Source organism: Protopterus annectens, chromosome 5.part0 (genome assembly GCF_019279795.1).
Source record: "Protopterus annectens isolate FY-2018-M chromosome 5.part0, PAN1.0, whole genome shotgun sequence".
Classification (NCBI taxonomy): Eukaryota; Metazoa; Chordata; order Ceratodontiformes; family Protopteridae; genus Protopterus; species Protopterus annectens.
In genome coordinates this window covers 1,413,814,392-1,413,834,619 of record NC_056735.1, presented here as the reverse complement: position 1 = coordinate 1,413,834,619, position 20,228 = coordinate 1,413,814,392, and the positions used below count along the sequence as shown (strand labels likewise).

The following is a 20,228-nucleotide window of genomic DNA, read 5'->3' as shown; positions in this document are numbered from 1 at the left end:
AACCAGTGGAGACCCATGGGATCTGTGCTGGGACCTCTCCTGTCTGGCATCTATTTCTCTGAAGTAAAAGCTAATACTAAAAGGCTCTGGCTGACTATGTCTGCAGATGACTGCAAGCTAGGAGAAGTCACTAAATCTCCAAATGACTTAGCCATCCCGCAGGAAGGTTTGTCTCTAATAAATAACTGGTGCCAAAATCATGGACTGAAACTAAATGACAGTTAATACTTTACCATATCCTTTGAGAAGTCATCTACCCTGGGAGCTACCACCTTGAAGGTACACCCCTAAGAGCTGACTCAGTTGTTTGGGATTTGGGAACTTATATTGACAGTGACCTAACTTACGACCACCACATGTACACTGTCTATAATGCACAGCTTATAAACAAAGGGACTGTGTCTAGATTTAGTGATGACATTGTCTACCTTTATTCGGCCCTCATTAGGCCAATCACTGATTATACTTCCCCCTTTGGCATGTATCTGTCAGACACATGCAACAAGTCGAACTCCTACAGAGATATCTTACTAAAAGGGTACAAGTCCTAAACAATATGTTCTACATGGACCGACTCAAACCCTGTCACTACACTCAATATCCCACAGATTGCTAAGAGGTGATCTGTGTCTAGCATATAATGTATCCTCTGATCCAGTACTGATGAATTTACGACATATCAGCAAGTCAAGTGTCATCAGAAACAGGAGACCTAGGGATCTAAACTTCTTTTGCAACATCAAAAGAATGTTTAGAGGGACAGATATATCTCAGAGAGGATACCTATGCTCTGGAATAGACACCTTAGCCATATAAAACAAAACTTATTCCAATCCATATTCAAGTACAACTTGGATCGATGGATGGTTAACAGGAAATTTACTCCAGGACTGCCTTCTGTATTACTAACAGACAGAAACAGCTCCTAAATGCTTCATCCCATGCATGGGTTCAATCAAATTGTCTATGTTATGATCCCAGTTATTCTCACTAGGGGTAATATATAATTATCGACCATGGGATGGGTAAAGATACTCTATCACCAAATGGAATAGATTAAGTCAGCACCAAAAGGGAAATTAGCTAGGCTTAAAATGGCCTGCATGTTCAGCTAGCCTAGTACTTACCTATGAACCTGTAGTTGAAGACTGAAAAGATAAGTAAGTTGTCTACATGTGTAAAATGTGAATGCCATTCAGTCTGCAATGAGCTACAACTGGAGCTAGACACTTTGCAAACACCCTCGGATCAGTGGATAACCCAAAGGGTAATGCAGAGAACTGACAGTGTAATCCAGACACAGATACATTTTCTGAAACCTTTGGATATGGGAATATGATGGTATGAATCTTTTAGATCAAATGTTACCATAAACCTTCCCTGGGAAATGAAAGGTAACAGATTCTGAAGGGTCACAGAGCTATATAACTTAAATATTGTATTACGTTGTTTTTCTGAAACACACTTCACTTTTGTACATTTTGTAGTATACATTGAAAATAGGAGCTGAGACTGATGGAGTCAGTCATTGCATTAATTTGTCTCACAAAATGGACAAGTATAAGAGTTATGTTACAGCCAGTGGCTCACTGGTAAACCTTCAAAGCCTTTCTACAAAGATATTATAAGTGTCTGCCACTTTGTATATTCATGGTCTGGTTTTCAATGTACAGCAGAAGGGGCTATGCTCTCTACATAACTTTTAAGGTGGGAAAAACACCATGTGAAGCTCCCTTTTCCTTGAATGCCCACCTTCCCTGAACAAAGGAAAAGCCCAGAAAAGTTCCATAGTCTATTAGCACAATGAGTGCAGTTAGAACCTGCAATAGGTTTAGATGCAGAAAATGAAGACCCACAGTGAGACTGGTGGGGTTCATCCACCATTTTAAAACCTGGCAACAGTAGACTAGCAATAAAATGTTGGGCTGTGAGGGCTTGATGACTTTGTAGCCTCTGATACCTCAAAGTCTACTGTAACATTATCATCCTTTGGCATATAAACAGAACTGTAAATACAGTCAACATATGAGTCTAGGCATTTAGGCCTGAAACTAAACTCACTGCCGAAACCTTTCCTTTTAGGGACTGTAGCACTGACAGCCCTGATCTGCTTCACTCCCTCTCAGGATTGTCACGCCCATTATATCCAAGACAGCTACATCTGATACCAGAGACAATAATCAAACTTGGGTCATCTGATCTGTACAGGGCTTTGTTCCACTGTGCCAATGGAGCTGGATTCTTCATGAGCTCCAGCAATTGTCTGACTTAGTCCCACACAAGTGGCAGCTAGGAAAACTGGTAGGGTTAGAAACTGAATCAAGATTAAGAAATCAGAATACTGCATGCTTAATTGCTAGGACACAGAATGCACTGCTGACAGGGACAATGTTAGAAATAAGGAAAGTGAGTAATGCAGATATTGAGCCTTAGTTCAATAATCCTCCGTGTGTTTATCTGAAGTACGTATCACTGGAAAAAGAGAAGAGGAGCAACCTCTTCACTCATAATGCAACAATAGGCATAGCAGTGGAAGACTGCAGGAAAGAGAAGTTTAAAAATGAATTTGAAAAGAATGGCCAAGTGGGCCAAAAGGTGACAGTTATGGTTCACTGGCAATAAACTGAAAGCATTGTACCTGTGTCACATCAACATTGTTACAAAGTATCAGCTGGGAAATGGAACTGCTGGCAGCAAAACAGGGAAAAGATCTTGGAGTGCTGATCACACCAGGACTGGAACACCAGAAGAAAATAAGAAAACAGCAGCAGCAGTCAATGGAATAGGGTCATAGGTTGATATAGGCTATCGGCCCTAGGGCCTATACAAGCCTAGCCATAAAAATTCCCTGGCTGTTTCTTCCCACACTATTTACTTTCCTGGACCCCTGTCTAGCAGGGCGGCTGACATGATCCCTGGAGTGAATTTCTATTCTCCCATCCAACTGTCAAGGTTCCTTTTGAAGAGGGGCCAAAGAGGCGCTCTGCTTGACATGTATGGGCAGTCTATTCCAGAGTCTGGGGAGTCTCTGGGTAAGGAACCTATCCCTCAGCATGTTTTGTTTATTGTGATTACAAAGTTTAGATCCCTGGAGCGTGTGGCTCTGAGGGATTTGGATTTCTTTAAGTGTAGCATATCTAACAGCTCTGGGTTTGACATGGCCTTGTATGTTAAACAGAGATCACCTCTGAGTAGACGATATGCGACAGAGTATAGCTGGAGTTTCCTATGGCGGTCAAGGCCTATGATTCTTTTATTGAGGTATTTATGTGGCCTTTCCAGTTGTTGCAGATGTCTTGAGAGGTACATTCCAAATGGAGCATTGTATTCTATAATGGGTCTAATGAGGGATGAGTACAGTGGGACAATGACCTCCTTTTTTCTGGATGAAAAGCCCTTAGTGATGGTGTGCCACATAGAAGGATTTCCTGACTGTTGTGGTGATGTGGTTATTGAAGGTGAGACCACTGTCCAACTGTGTCCCTAAGTCTCTTATCACACAGTCGGACTTTAGTGTACTGCCACCTATGTGGTAATTCACGGGTACATGTTTTTTCCCCAAAGGGGATAACTATACATTGCTTGGCACTGAGCTTGAGCCCATGGCTCTGGCACCAAGCATCTGTTTCTGTAAGGTACTTTTGTAGAGTATCCACATCAGCACTTTTGTAGAGTATCCACATCATTTGGGCATTCAATAATGGCTCCCAGTTTGCCGTCATCTGCAAACTTTGTTAGCCAGAGTTCCTTAGTGTTGGCCTGTACTTCAGAGACATAGATGCCAAACGAGCGGTCCCAGGACTGAACCCTGAGGTACTCCACTTGTCATTTGTCTTGAGCTGGATTTGGAGTCGGCTACTTTTACAATGTGGATTCTATCAGTAAGCCAGTTGGCAACCCATTGAGTGATGTAGGGATTAATGCCCAGCTTAGTAAGTCTATCTATGATTCCAGAGTGTGGGATGGTGTCAAAGGCCTTGGTGAGGTCCAGATAGGCTGTGTGGACCACCTTACCCTCGTCCACGGCTCTAGAGACTGATTTGAAGAAGTCAATCAGGTTCAGGAGACAGGATCGGCCCTTCACGAACCCAAACTGGGTGGGGTCCAGTGTTTGAAGGTTGTTTGAAGGTTGCTAATGTTTTTGTTTATAAGTTCCATGATAATACGTTCCATGGCCTATCAGGCTCGTCAGACTGATGGGGCAGTAGTTCCCAGGATCCAAGGTGGATCACCCCTTGTGGACTGGGATAACTGCAGCTGTGTGCCACTCAGTGGGCACAAAGCCTGAGGTGAGGCTATGATTAAACATGACACTTAGCTGAGGTGCCAGTTCATTTTAGTAGTTCATGTAGTACACAACCCCGGATGTGATCTGGTCCCATGGATGCTGTATTCTTAGCTTTGGAGAGTGTATTTTTTACCTGTATGGCTGTTATTCCCGGAATTTGGCAATCTTCCAATATTGAGATGGGCCAATTAGGGGGTGAGAGGGGGGGTGAAGTTGGCACTGAATTGATCTGCCAGGATATTGGCAATATCGTTGGGATCAGTATATTTAATGCCATTCTGTTGTAGCTCAGAGCAGATCTGAGCATTGCCATTTAGATTCTTGACATAGTTATAGAATGCCTTGTGGTTGTCTTTGGAATCTTTGCCAATTTTATTTTCATAATTAGCTTTGGAGGATTTTATGAGGGATCTCAGCTTCCTACTGAGGCTGGTAAGGGAGTTTTTTGCATCCTGGGATTTTCCTCTTTTCTGCAACAGTTTCCTCCTTTTGTTGTAAAGTTTGTTTATGGCAGGGGACCACCAGATTGGCTTCCTTTTTTTGGAGGAGAGCATCTTGGTTCTATTTGGGATGGCATGATTCATGCATGAGTGGATGTGCTAATACAGTGCCTTAATGTAGGATTCACCAGTCGAACGTTTAGTTCCTGTCTGCATGGGTATCATGAAGCTTGTCACTTCTGACTTGAGTAGCATGAAGTTGGCTTTGGAGAAGTTTTTTGTGGAGGTTTCCTTACTGGGGGTTGGGGGTAGGATGTGGATGTTAAGGGTGATTAGCATATGGTCAGACCTGACCAACGAGGGGGTGACCATAGGTGTGGAGCATCGATTTCCCATGTTGGTAATGACCAGGTCTAGGATACTGGAGTCCCTGGTGGGACTATGGATTAGTTGATCTAGGGCATTGGAGTTTATGAATTCCAAGAGCCGTTGAGCAAAGGTGTTGGTACACGAGTAGTTTTCCCATTTAATGTCTGGGTAGTTGAAGTCACCCACTATTAGGGTGTTTGGCTGTATCTAAATATTTACCAGTATGTTTAGAAAGGTGTAGTGAGAATCTTGGGGCATGGTGTGGAATCTGTAGCAAGCTAGAATTTGGATTGCAGTCTTACCTAGTGTTAGTTGCACCTGGAGAATTTCAGCTGCATTGTGTTGGGCAACTAGCCTGGTGGTGTGAATACCCTTGGTGAATATGGACACTCCTCCACCTTTAGTGTTTCGGCCCTGGTTTGGTGGCCGAAAAGTGTGGTAAGAGTTGTTGCCTGGTATTGCAGGGGTGCCCTCTGGAGCCTTAAATCAGATCTCAGCTACTGCACAGATATCGATGTTCTCCATTGTTAGGAGTGCCTCGAGAGAGTGCATTTGGGGGTTTAGACTTCTAGCATTGAGTAGCATTACCTTCAGAATTTGCATGCTTGTACCTGATATGGTGGTGGTTTTGTCCTTTGAACTTTGCCTAAAAAAGACACTATAGGGGTGGCAAGAGCCTTAGCCAGTAATCTGAATCCCAAGGGTGACAGGTGCAAACCATCTCTGGCAAAGCATCGTGGTCTGTCGATCATGTCGTCCCAGGCAGACAGATACTGGATCCCCTTTGAATGACACCAGAAGCTTAGCGAATTGTTGAAGTCAATCATTTTGTCCTTATATTGTGGCATCATTCTGGGCGAAGGTATATCTTCCAAAGGATAGATTCCAGAAGCAAAAACGTACTGGTCCTACTACATTTGGCCCTGGTCAGGCCACTCAGTGACTAATGTGTGCAGTTCTACAGGGCAGACAAAGACAGGTTTACCAGAAGCATTCCACAGAAAAGACAAAAGAAGGATGTAAGGGATGACAGAGAATAGATTTGACCAGAAGCTGGAGGGTACAGCTTCTTTCAACAAAGACTAAAATGGATGTGTAGGGTATGGTTGGGGCATGAGATAGGTGTACTAGACAGAATAATGTCAATATATCACTGTAACATTTAGTCAGTTCCAAATAATTGAAACAGACTCTTTGAAAGCCATCTTCCATGAGCAATGAAATGAGTCATTTTTTGCAGGGGGGGGCACACCTTTCTGTACCCCCAAACCACTGGACTTAACTATACCTAATCCACATTTACACAGCAGTGGGGTAAACATCAAAATCTTCCAGTGCAGAAAGTGGCTTTCAGTGATTCTGCTTTGTAGAATTGGTAATCGCTTGTGTGTGATTTGTTGATAATATCCTCACTACTTCACTTCAGCGAGATGTGAAGGAGTAATCTAAACAACAGAAGGCAGAACAGGGGGGCACAGGCAGAACATTGACAAGACCAAACTACTACTTGGATCTGCAAAATTATTTCTTCACAGAAAACTTTCAAACTCATGGAAAAACTATTTCTGGTGAACACTAATTTCACTGAGGCATCCAAAAGGACATGGGACAAATTGAAAAGAGGTAGAACAGGGGGGCACAGGCAGAACATTGACAAGACCAAACTACTACTTGGATCTGCAAAATTATTTCTTCACAGAAAACTTTCAAACTCATGGAAAAACTATTTCTGGTGAACACTAATTTCACTGAGGCATCCAAAAGGACATGGGACAAATTGAAAAGAGGTAACAAGGGAGACTAGAACAGAGGAAAGGTAGACTAGATAGGTTTTTCACCTCCTTCCTCTGTTAAGCAGATATAATATCATACAATACAATACAATCTATTGGGATTGGGGTAGCACAGTGGCATAGTGGATAGCACTGTCACTTCACAGCAAGAAGCTCCCTGGTTTGATTCCTGGGTGGGTTGCCTACTGTGTGGAGTCTGCATATCCTCCCTGTGTTTGTGTGGGTTTCCTCTGGGTGCTCTGGTCTCTTTCCACATTCCAAAGACATACAATAGGTGGATTTGACACTCTAAAGTGGTTATAGGTGTGCATGTGAGTGTGCAGTATGAAAGAACAACCATGGCAGGGCTAGCCACCTGGCAGTGTGAACCTTGCCTCTATGTTGAAGTGGTACCCCAACCCTATAGGCAAAAATGGGAAAAAGGGATTGTGGATGGATAATACAATCCATTTCTCAGAGGGATAAAGTCATGAATGGAGATACTCCACTACCATTAGCTCCCAAACCGCACAGCAGTGACAGAACTGCAGGAAAACATTAGGTCTGAGGTGACTGGACTCCACTAAATAAGGTAGAGCAACTGGAGGTGGTGTCTGGACATAAAAAGGTTATGTGAAACTTAACAGGGGTGCCAAATCATGCTGCCTAAAGGTGCACTTCCATGCCAATAAAGACAACTCTGATCAGACACTAAAAAGCATGAATATATCCAATTTCTTGTCTGGGCCATTCCCATGAGTCTACCTGATAAAGGAACAGCTGCAGCTGTCTCTTTTACTTTTTCCAGAAAGAAGTAGGGGGTAGGGAAGAGATGTAGACTCCCTGATTCCAAGTTTGACCACTGGGCCTTTACTGGGGGACTCAATATATTACACCACATTAGCTAAAGGGGGCTCAATCATGCACTAGATTCTCCAACCGGGGAAAGTTGGTACCGAAAATCCAGAATGCATGAGCCAAGATGTTTGTGACAATGCACTTCTCAATCCCCTCCTAGTATCTACTGATAACAAATGTAGTTCACTCCATCTCTAGTTGAGGGAGATCTTGTGACTGTACGGCTCAGTGAAAGTGAGGCCATAAGGCCTTCTAACTGATTGACTACACAGAAGGATTTGGCTAATATATGACCTTTATTGTTCTCGGAACAGGTTTTTTGGAATTCGTTGTGACATTTTTTTGTGTTTTGTGGTTAATATATGACTTCATTAATCCCTACAATCTGATGTCTGTCTAGCACTGACCTGAGACTGTATGACAAAAAACTTGCACATCTACCTATCCTACATATTGTAAACAATGCTGGTGCAGGTACTGGTTGTGTTTTATTGATTGCAGGAGCACAGTGTTTTAGGCAATGAAGGAGAGAACTTTTCAATATCTTTTGTTAAGCTCAAGATCCAAAGCTGTTTGAGTTACAGAAAAGAAATGAGAAATACAAGGGATGAATTTGCCCTCCTGGTAAGGTACATATCACAATGTGCTCTAGTACAAGGTGCACACAAGCCCATGAGTGAGAACTAGAGAAAATTCTAAATTGTGCAAAGCTTGGGATATCAGAAAAGGAAGCTTCAACAGTTGCCCACAGTAGATGACCCTTTGAAATCAAAGCAATAGAATGCCTCAATAACAAACCTCCAATGGCTCATGCAGAGGTACAGTACCACCCGAAGAAAAAATGGCTGTGGTCCACTTTGCTTTTCAGAAGAGTATGTTGATTCACTGTGGTTCATGTGAATAAGCCCATAAATTAAAGATAGCTGTATAAATTACTTAACCAAAGTTTGATCAGTAACTACTGTTTTAAAAAATGGGAGCAGAAAAAGCAACTGCAAAATAATTTTCATTAAAAAATAGAAACCTGTACAATTATGCCCAAGTATAATTCACAAAAAAAAAATCTTAACTTACTTTGATGTGTTCAAGCCAGTGTGTTGATTCCAGATTGGACAGCCAGCGACTTTCCTCAATTTCAGGATACACTGCCTCTTTAAGCTTCCTTAGAGATTCTCGCATTACATGTATATTATGAATATCCAGGAAGACCAGTTCAGCATTCTGATAAGCATCTTCACTTTCAAAGCCACCTCCTTTAGCCTATTAACACAAAGGAAGGGACAAAGATTCAAGGCACAACTAAAATAATCTCGAAACTGTTTATCAATCAAACCTCTTTATATAGTTCTCTTCCACTCCTGTTTATGGGGTCCTTCTACATTGGTTCCCGTCACAGGCAATCTGCTACACCACAGAAGGTCTGCACTGCATGAATACAACTAGCTAGGAGACTAGTAGGCATTACTCCTCATAAAGCATCCTCTCAAACTACTTAAATATAATCCACGTCATTTTATCTCACCTCTTACATAAATTCAGCCTAAAACTTTTCCCCCCTACTTCACCTTTTGTCGATCTTCAGCTGTCTCCACAACTAAATGGCCCATTTGCTCCCCATCACCAGGGCAAGGGTTGGTGGGCAGTGGTCATCATTCAGTCATAAAGGAGTGAGTCAAGGTTTTATTTTACTCTCTCTAGTTTCTCCCATCCCTAATGCACATACCTGGTGAAGCATACAGGAGGGGCATACAGTGGGATGACAAGGATGACAATGAAGGATGTCTCCTCGCTTCTGCAATGTGATTTCCCCTCCAGGGATCCATGCCTCACCCTCTGAGGCATGAGCAGTGAGCTTCCTGGTCTCCACCAGGAAGTTAGCACCACCATGTGTGCCCCTGTGTGAGTGCAATTCCTCTCCTCTCTCTGGGAGAGGTGAGCAGGTCATGTCCTATACTTTTCTTCCTCTTTGTGTAGCTTCTCCACTGCCCAGGGGCAGTTGAGAGTCCATCCCCTGTAACATGAGGCCAGGCACAGGCTGAAACTTTAGGAATAATCCATTGAAATTATAAACATAATGGTTGTTTAATGAGCCACTGGTCCTGCAGAGGTGTAAGATGTCAAATCAGGCAGGATCTTTCATGACTTAAATAGCAAGGCAGAGGTCACCATGAAGTCTTTGATTTGAGACTGACCACATGGAGAGGTATGCAGTCTAGCTGACTAACTGAAGGACTCAAGACTAGTGATCTTTTTTTAGTTAAGAATCTCTGAGGGCTCTCAAGTTGAGCAACATGCCTAGAAAGGAGCATTTTATTAAATGATGTGCCTTATGAGAAATAAATACGGGGGAATTAAGATTTTTTTATCTCTAAAGAAGATGCCTTTGGAAAATGAGTTGGGTCATATAGCAGGATTTCTGAACTACTGTGGAAACACGATGGTGAAATGAAAATGAGTTGTCAACACAGGTGTCCACCTCCCTGATGACAATACTCATTTGGAGTGATGTATTACTTATATGATAGGAGGCTAAAAAAGTTTTGTTTATCAAATAGAACCATAAAAGTTTTTTTAACATTTAGATTAAGACCATTGATAGCACACCAAAAGATGGTATAGTTAACTCCTTGATGAAGTAACTGCATATCAGAAGATGAGCTGACAATTGTACCCTGTTTAGTGTCATCAGCAAACTTAGATAACCAGAAATATGGAACATTCAGATTGGATATCAGAGAAATAGATGACCAAAAGATAGAATCCCTCCAGAATACATCTGGTAATGTTTTTATTTTTAGAGGCAGCTTTTGCAACTGTTACTACATGGATTCTGTCAATTAACCAGTAGCAATACAAACAACAATACTGGGATTTACATTAAGTTTAATAAATGTATCACTAATACCTGCACAAGAGAATTACATTGAAGGCTTTGGCAAGGTCAAGATAGGCAGTGTGAATGAACGGACAGCTGTCCACAGTGTTAGTGATTTGTCTGAAGAAGTTTACAAAGTCAAAGAGAAAGGATTTGTCCTCAAAAAAGCCAAACTGTTTTTTGGTCACAGGCCAGGAGTATTCCTATGTCTGAACTAATTAGCTTGGGTATGATGTACACCATAGCCTTATAAATAAGAGTGATGCAAATAATGGATGTATAATTGCCTGGATCAGTGGGAGGGCTGCCCTTGTGCAGATGGACCATCATCACAGTTCTCTAAATATCAAATATGCAACCAGTTGAGAGGCAGAGATAAAAAGATTAAGGACAGGCTCAGCCAAGCTATATTTAGCATTAAGAAGGAGACAACTTGATTCATTATCAGGACTCCTAGAAATTGTGTTTTAGCTACAGCTATACCAGACCGAACTTGGTCTATGGCAACTTTAATGGGGATGTTTTGTGGACAAGGGGAATAACTGAATGGATTGGCTTGGTGAAGTCAGAACTAAATTTGTGTGTTAGGAAACTGGCTATTTCATTGGGATACTATTATTGTAAACAATCTTAGAGCCTTAGCTTGCTGACATAGCTGAAGAAGGTTTACAGTTACCCTTGTTGGAAATAGCTACACTGAATCCACACTCAGTTTTAGACCTAATTTCTGATGGCTTATTTCAATACCTTTTTGATGCAAAAAAAGATGGAGATTTATGAACGATTTTCTTTCTTTTGTTAAACAATTTACTGACATGAACATTCCACATTATGGGTTAGTTCTTAATTTCTCACTATATTTGAAGAAAATAGGGATGGACCTCTCAATGTAATTGTTTAAGTGTAAGTAGCAGTTCAGACAATGAGCTTATTAGGTGGAGGGTAACTTTGGAATTTACTTAGATCATCTTAGAGTTATAACAGGTCTGCTCTTCAAAAAGCCCTAAAGATAGTGGTACTTTCAGTTGTAGTACCAGCAGTTTTAAAGAAGAAGGCAATGGATTTGTGGTTAGATGGGTGGGGCAGAAGAATCAAGAAGCAGCCAAGTTCATGAGAACAATAATGGGGATTTTGGAGCCAATAATGGGAGGACTGGCAATTTGCTCATGAAAGCTAGTGTTAGCACTGGACATATTTGTTATCAATGGGGTAAGTCTGCCAGCAGATCACTGCATACTTAAAGTCATGTCAGTCTCAGTGGCTCAATAGATAGTGCCTTTGGTGCTGGAAGATCAGAAGGCTGTAGGTTCTATTCCTTTACTAGGTACTTGAATTAACTGTCCAAAACTGACATTGCAGTACAGCATCCTTTGAATAAGAAGATAAACCAACGTCCAGTCTGCCTGAGCTGTCGATAGCTCAGGTGGAAGTAGAAGATACCATGGCACTTATTGAAAAACAGTACATAGACTTTCCCATTGTCCTCATCAGATTTCCACTAGTCAGTATGAATAGCACCTTAGGTCGTCTTTGAAAAGAGGATATTGGTCTAGTGGGACTAACCTCATAAATGAAAACATAAATATAAAAATAAAATAGTCATCAAGAAGAATGGTGTTTGGAAAGACAGCACTTTTATCTTAAACATTTAGGTAATTTCTGTGGTCAATAGGAGTCATGGAAGGTGATCTGAAGTTAGCAATGAAGCAGTAGTTAATTTATTCAGTGCAACTTGGACCTCAAGAAGTTTTAGGTAGGAATCATAGCAGATTTATCTTGAGATAATGGAGTCTCAGATAAATACAGAAACTGTCCCAGTAACTTGTGGTGTTGAGGGTTTGAGCAGAGCAGTAGACAGCTAAGTTGTTGACCTTGGCAATTTCCAGACTGGCACCAAAACAAACTAAAGATGAGGAAGAAAGAAATCTCTTTTTTACTGATTTTTCACTCCTCCTAGTTCTCTTCTGGGGTTCACTACAGCGTTACAGCATTCATTCATTAATTCATTTAAACAACCATAACTGAAAATAAATGAATAGAATGCCGACTTGTGGTGGCAATGCATTGATAGTACTTCACTTCTGCATTGCTGGTATTTATATATTAGAATTGCATAATTGTGAAAAATATGTGAAAGTTGATAACATTTTACTTGTATATTGTATTCTTAAATGTGGATATGTCTAATGTCCTAAGGCTGTGGCTGAAATCGATCCACTGGGGATCAGTCTATTACTATGGTTAACAAGCAAAATAAACAAATAAAAATGCTTATTAAATTTTAAACAGGTAAGATGAACAACTGAAAAGTACCACCTTTCCAGAATAATGCCATCCTCTGCATTTAGTTTTAATCTTCTCAAAATCATCAAAGGGAACACTGGAGGTGTTGAGACAGCAGAACATCCATGTTTTATGCAGAGTAGAAGCTGTTTGGTAGTAGTGGTAGTTATTAAATGCTAAAGTGACTAAGTAGGTGGTTATTTTCCTGCTCTGTTTGGCCACTTGTTTTTTTTCTCTCTCTCTTTCTTTCTTGCTCCCCTCTCTAAGTGCACCAGTTCTCCTGCAAGCTTCTTAGCTCCTGCTCAAGACAAGGCCAGCAGTAGGCAACAACTGAGATCTTTTATATTTCCTTAATATTTCAACACATATATTTCCCAGTCCCACTTACATAAGAGTTTCACTATGAGAAAGGTGCAGGATTTCAAAGTAGATGGCTTTGGTTTATACTGAGTTTGTCTAAGACATATCTTGCTGTTCCTGTCATCTCATTTTACTTACAGCTGTGCAGCACAAGTGACACTGTGTTCATCATCTAGTTTGGATCCAGGGTGATCAGCAATGACAGTAACGTGCTACACTGAAGCATTTTGTAGCTTGTTGTGAGTTACTGCTACATTCTACAATAGTGTAATAAGAGTTCTAATGAGCAGCAGCAGTAAAGGTAAAAATACTGCCAAAAGCACACACTTGTGGTCCTTCTCTCAAAACTATTGTTCCTGTAACCATACTGCTTCTGTTACCAGAAGCTAACAGGAACTAATAATTGAATGAACTGAAATATCCTAAATTGCAAATAGCTTGTAAAAACTATTTTATTATGAGATATGTATTAGAAATATGTTTCACTATCAGTAGTTAATGAAACATTTACATATTTACTAATACTTTTTTGTCCTTTAGCACAGACGAGTCTGGTATGGTTTCAATCACCTCAAATTAACTCTCTGTGTCTACCCACTGCCAGTTCTATGATCACAGCTATACTCATTTGTTCCTAATTAAAAGGTAAGAGCTTGACAAGGGCATATTAGTCATCTAGGCAGTTGTAAATAGGTTTATACCTTAAGTTGTAATTGTTAATCCAGGTGCATACCTCTCCAAACACCCAAAGGGCATACCTTTCAACAGTCCAGATTTTTGCTTCATATTTTTGGTCTGTCCCGCATAAAATCTGTAGTTTGTTGGCAAATCATTAAAGATTAATGTCACTAAATAAGAACAGACATTTGAGTTTTAGACTTCATATCCTTCAGAAAATGCATGCTAATGCAAAACCATTTAGTATAGTATCTTCCTAAGTTTATAACAGCAGTACTTAGGAAATTATCCCTGTTTTTGGGCTGTTGTCCCCCATTATTTTTGGCTTTGATTAGATTTCTTGAGGTTACAGGTTGAGAAGTATGCCAAAGGGTACGAGTAAAACAGAGTATGGGTGTATCATTCACTCATATCAGGGCCGGCCTTAGCTGATATGGTGCCCTAGGCGAAGTAGTGCTGTGGCGCCCTTTAAGCCCCACCCATGTCATATTCACGAAACACCCCTACGAGCCACGCCCACAGGTTGGTCACTCCCCAAGAAAGCCAGTCCAGTCATTTTCTTTAATTATTTAAATGCATAGAATAAAGGATACCTTGTAATGTAGTTTAAACTGCAAGTGAAGATGGAAATTCCCTTTAATAAACCTGCTTTGTCTGTTGCTCCTTCACACATCCTTTACTATAAAATTCATGTCTTCAGAAAATAGAAGCTTATGGATCAATGCTTGACTAGGGTTGAGAATGCAAAACACTTTACTGCAATGGATATCTCAAATGGATTCTGGACCCTCAAGGTCCATCCCCAAGACTCCTACAAATTGGCTTTCTCCTTTGGTCGAAAACAGTACCTTTGGAGTAGGTGTTATTTGGAAGACTGAACTCAGCTGCAGATTTCAGTGTCTTCCTGCACATGACCATGCCTAATACAGAAAGTAGAGGGAATCTGATTTAAGAGGATGAACTAATCAAAAGCGATCCTATTGCTAAAGTGACCTATGTGTTAAACCAGCAAAATAATGCTGGGGCCAAATTGTCCCCCCACAAAAGGATTGTGGTACTGAAACAAGGGCAAGTATCTAGAGTATGAAATTGGGCCAAATGGTTTATGCATTCAAAACAACAATATATAGGCTAGCCAATGAATCTACCCTCCAAAAAAAAAAAACAGATGAGACTAAGAAGCCTTCTAGGTATATGTAATTACTCAAGACAGTTTATTCAGGACAATGTAAAAGTAGCATATCCCCTTACCAAGCTGCTGAAAAACTCATAACCCTAGGTATGAGAGAAAGAACAAGAAAAAGCTATGAAAGCTTTAAAGGATATCTTGAGTCATATCCACAGCTGGATAAGGACGTCTATCTAGACACAGGGTATACTGACAGTAGTATCAGTGCTGCCCTATATCAAAGGCATGATGAAGTATTACTATGTTTCAGTAAGAAATCAAGTTGGTAGATAATACAATAAAGTAAGAGAATAGCACAAAGACATTTTTGTCTCATGAAAAAGAAATAAATCTCATAATACAAATTCAAGAGCAGCAAACTGTGCTTGTTTTGCACTGATCAGAGATTTGGATTTTAATTTTAAACCATATTTCAAATTTTATAGCAAAAGCATTCAAAGCCATTTACTAAACAAACAAAATTGTTGAAAACAGACTTAGCATGAACAACAGTAAAGTCCTTTTCTCTTAAAACTTCCTAGTATTGAAACTGGATCTGTAACGTGCTGGGATTTGTTATGAAGTAGCATACAGTGAAGCACTAATTAGCAGCTTTGTGAATAGTGCAATAAATCAAAAGACAAATCTGTAAAGCATTTGCTGACACACTGGGACAACCCACTGGACAAAATTGCACCCTTTCTGTAGCAGTCCAGGTGTGCTGTTCAGTGAAATGATTGTGCAGAGTCACATGGAAGACAAACAAAGGCTGAGAGAATCAAACCATATACTAAAAGAAGCAGCTCATTAACAGCTCATACCCTAACTCACCTGCAGTAGCTGCCAGACAAACTGTTGTAACCTAAACACAGTGCATTCACACCTACATGCATACAAAAAATTAAAGTATTCATAGTTAGAATATTATTACTCTTAGACTTCATGATGTCCAATTTATTCACTGCTAAATAATGAAAACACTTTGAACTTTCAATAAAATAATAAAAGCATGGATCATACCCAAAGAATATGGCTCATATGTTACTGTTTATTACAACAGATTTCTTAAGGCCTTTACACCATAACTACGGTGGATGCAGGAATAAATTATTTACACACACACAAACACACACACACACACACACACACACACACACACACACACACACACACACACACATACAAACACTCACAGATGTAACCATTACTTACAGCCATTTATATGACTGTGTACACATCAGATGAATGAACAAATACATAAATAATGAAGAGGGCCAGTGAGGTGTTTGACATGTATGGGAAGTCTATTCCATAGCATGGGCAGTCTCTGGGTTATGAACCTGTTCCTGCATCACGTTCTGTTGATTGTGGTAATGAGGTTGAGGTCTCTGGAGTGTGTGGTGTGGAGGAATTGAGATTTCTTTAGATGTACCATTTCTAACAGAGCTGGGTCAGACATGGCTTTGTAAGTCAAGCAGAGATCACCTCTAAGTAGACGATATGAGACAGAGAATAGTTGGAGTTTTTTGAGTCTGTCCATATAGGACAAGTGTTTAAGGCCTAGGATTCTCTTTGTGTAGTACTTTTGCAGCCTTTCCAGTTGTTGCAGGTGTCTAGTGAGGTACATGCCAAATGGGGCATTGTACTAGATGATTGGCCTAATGAGGGTAGAGTAGAGGGAGACAATGACCTCTTTCTTCCTGGATGCAAAACCCTTAGTAATGAGATGTGCAACGTAGAAGGACTTTCTGACCACAGTGGCAGTGAGGTGGTCAAAAGAGAGGTTGCTGTCAACCTGTGTTCCCAGATCTCTTATAATGCCTTCTGTGTTCAGTGGACTACCATCGATGTAATAGTTCATGAGAACTGGGTTTTTCCCAACGGGGATGATATATATACATATATATACATATATATATATATATATATATATATATATATATATATATTTGTATATATATATATATATATATATATATATGTATGTATATGTATATATATATCTATATATATATATATATATATATATATATATATCTACCTGATTCAAGAAAATCACTATCTCATGTGCAGTAGCTCCACGCTAATGATTTATTTCACAGTTTTCCTGTTGGTGCCCTGTTTAATCACACACTCATATATGCTTGCCAGAGATGAGACATTCTTATTTGGCATGGTTTACCAGTGGAAGAATAGGAAGAATACCATCCACATAACGATCAACTTTATTTGGTGTAAATGGCTTTTTGTAAGTCTTGACAAATGCCTGAAGGGAAGTTGTAGCTAATGTTTGAGATCAAAAGGATAAAGACCTGACTAAAACAAAAGCAGCCAAGGATCGCTTAGTGATCTAGGAGGTGAAGGTGCTAGCTGTGGCAGGTTGGAATGAACGGATGACAGCAGCTTACCCATTCTGCTGGGAGGGACTCATCAACGTGACTCTTAATGGAGGCCAGGTAGGTTTCACCTAATGCACAGAATCAAGCTGCATGGATGGCAATACCAAGCAGCTTTTGCACTGTAGCTGGGGCAATTTATGCATGGAAACACCCTTAAAAAGCTAAACCGACTAGAATTTCCCCACTATCTTGACTACTTACAACTTACAATTGCACAAAAAGCTAACACACAAACCTCGAACAAAAAAAGACTTTCACAAACTATTGAAACGCCAAACACGAAGAATTAGAGCCACAAGTGACTTAAAACACTTTGCTGTAATACGTATATAGCTTAACACAGTTTTATTAGCGTTTTCGGAAGCGTTAATACGTTTCCTTCTTCAGATTAAAAAACACACACAACCTCAACCATCAACCCATAAACATTTTAAACCATAAATATGTCATGTGATGTCTTGTTCCCAATTAACTAATTGCATTCAATATTAGTGTTAATCATGTTTTAAACACTACATTATAAGTAAACCATAATTATTTATACTAGTTTACATTCGACATGATAAAAATGCAAGGCTACATTATAAAATGAGCATTTAAAAGCACATTAAAAATGCATTAAAAGTGAAAACAGTACAAAACAGTACCTTTTAAACATTTTAAACTAAATAATTAAAATGGATAAGCTATACAAGTATCCTTAGGTGCTGCAGGACTGATTAGTTACAAAATGATAGGTACTAATAGGTTAAACTTAAAACTTCAAAAGCTAAGCTAACCCAACATTTTCAAAGTACTCATACGATGTCCATAAGTAGGCCACTACCTAAATAAACTAACTTAAAAATATATATATTGTAAAACAATATATACTATATAATACACTATATATATATAATATAATATATTATTTAATTTTTACATTTTTACATAATTAATTATCTTTTTAGAGCCAACTTTTTTAAAATGCATGCAATGGAAAGCTGTTCGTTAAGACCTTGAGAGAAAGAGGCCGCCGTTCTAATCTGCCAGCACAATTCCTCAACCTCCAACTGGGTTTGCCAGGGTCCTATATAGGGGGTATCTCCGACGTGTTTGAGTATAGTAAACTTGAACTGATGGCTAGGGTGCTCCATAATGTGGTTAGCCAACGCGTTAATATCCCTCTTTGAGATAGCATAGGAGTGCTCATAAATACGCTGTTTTAATTTGCGTTCGGTCTTACCTATATAAAACGCTTGGCATATTGTACATGTTGCCACATAAACAATTGCTTTACTATTGCAATTTTATTTACCCCTAACTTTATATTCAGTTTCGTTAACCTAACTGCTGTTCCCTCCTTAATGAACTTACATTGTGCACAACTGCCACATTTCCCCATGCCTGACCTTGAAGATCTCAGCCTAGGATTACCAGTTTCCAAGAGGGTCTTTAAATTGACCCCTCTTCTAAATGTGATAGCTGGTGGGGCACAAGAAAAGTTCTGAATCTTCTTATCATTTAATAACAATTTCCAATTTTTGCATAGTATCTCCCTAATAAAATGATGGTCTATAGAAAAGGTACACAAAAACCTAGGATTATTGTTAGATTGACTCAAACAAGGTCGTTGTGGTTCGTTACCTCTTTCCTCACATGTCGGGTAAATCACCGAACCAGCCCTTAAGATAGGGTTAAAATACCCTATAAGGCGTTTTTGTTTAACTTCTTCCCTAATCCCTCTTATTAGCTCATTTGGATAACCCCTATTGTAGAACATATTAGAAAGTTTCTTACATTCTTCATTAAAATCATTATCATCTGTTACCATTCTAGCAGCCCGCACCATCTGCCCTTTTACGACTGCTTTCTTTTGATGGTGCGGGTGGCAACTAGAGTAATGTAGGAAACCATTCGAATAAGTTGGTTTCCGATAAATATTGCTCTTAAATCTAAAATTAAGATTGTCCTTGTACAATAAGATGTCCAAAAAGCTAATATGAGTGTGACTAAATTCAAAAGTAAACTCCAAAAAGTTTGTGAATCTATCTAGAAATAGATGCTTTTTCTCCAGGTCTTAATGAACAGCTTTCCATTGCATGCATTTTAAAAAAGTTGGCTCTAAAAAGATAATTAATTATGTAAAAATTAAATAATTATTATATTACATATATATTTAGTGTATTATATAGTATATATTGTTATACTTTTAAGTTAGTTTATTTAGTTAGTGGCCTACTTATGGACATCGTATGAGTACTTTGAAAATGTTGAGTTAGCTTAGCTTTTGAAGTTTTACGTTTAACCTATTAGTACCTATCAATTTGTAACTAATCAGTCATGCAGCACCTAAGGATACTTGTATAGCTTATCCATTTTAATTATTTAGTTTAAAAGGTACTGTTTTGTACTGTTTTCACTTTTAATGCATTTTTAATGTGCTTTTAAATGCTCATTTTAAAATGCAGCTTTGCATTTTTATTATGTCGAATGTAAACTAGTATAAATAATTATAGTTCACTTATAATGTACTGTTTAAAACATGATTAACACTAATATTGAATGCAATTAGTTATTTGGGAACAAGTAGTTGCATGTGATTATGACATCACATGACATTTATGGTTTAAAATGTTTATGGGTTGATGGTTGAGGTTGTGTGCATTTTTTAATCTGAAGGAAACGCATTAACGCTTCCGAAAATGCTAATAAAACTGTGTTAAGCTATATACGTATTACAGCAAAGTGTTTTAAGT

The 20,228-nt window shown here is 39.3% G+C and overlaps 1 protein-coding gene across 1 annotated transcript in view; it reads right to left on the bottom strand.

The window, feature by feature from the left end:
• MTMR2 (myotubularin related protein 2) overlaps window positions 1-20,228 on the bottom strand; it is an 853,325-nt gene that overhangs the window by 280,828 nt on the left and 552,269 nt on the right. Inside the window, exon 11 of the mRNA XM_044072012.1 lies at window positions 8,802-8,987. Within this exon, the coding sequence (XP_043927947.1) occupies window positions 8,802-8,987 (186 nt within the window). The remainder of the gene's footprint in view (window positions 1-8,801; window positions 8,988-20,228) is intronic.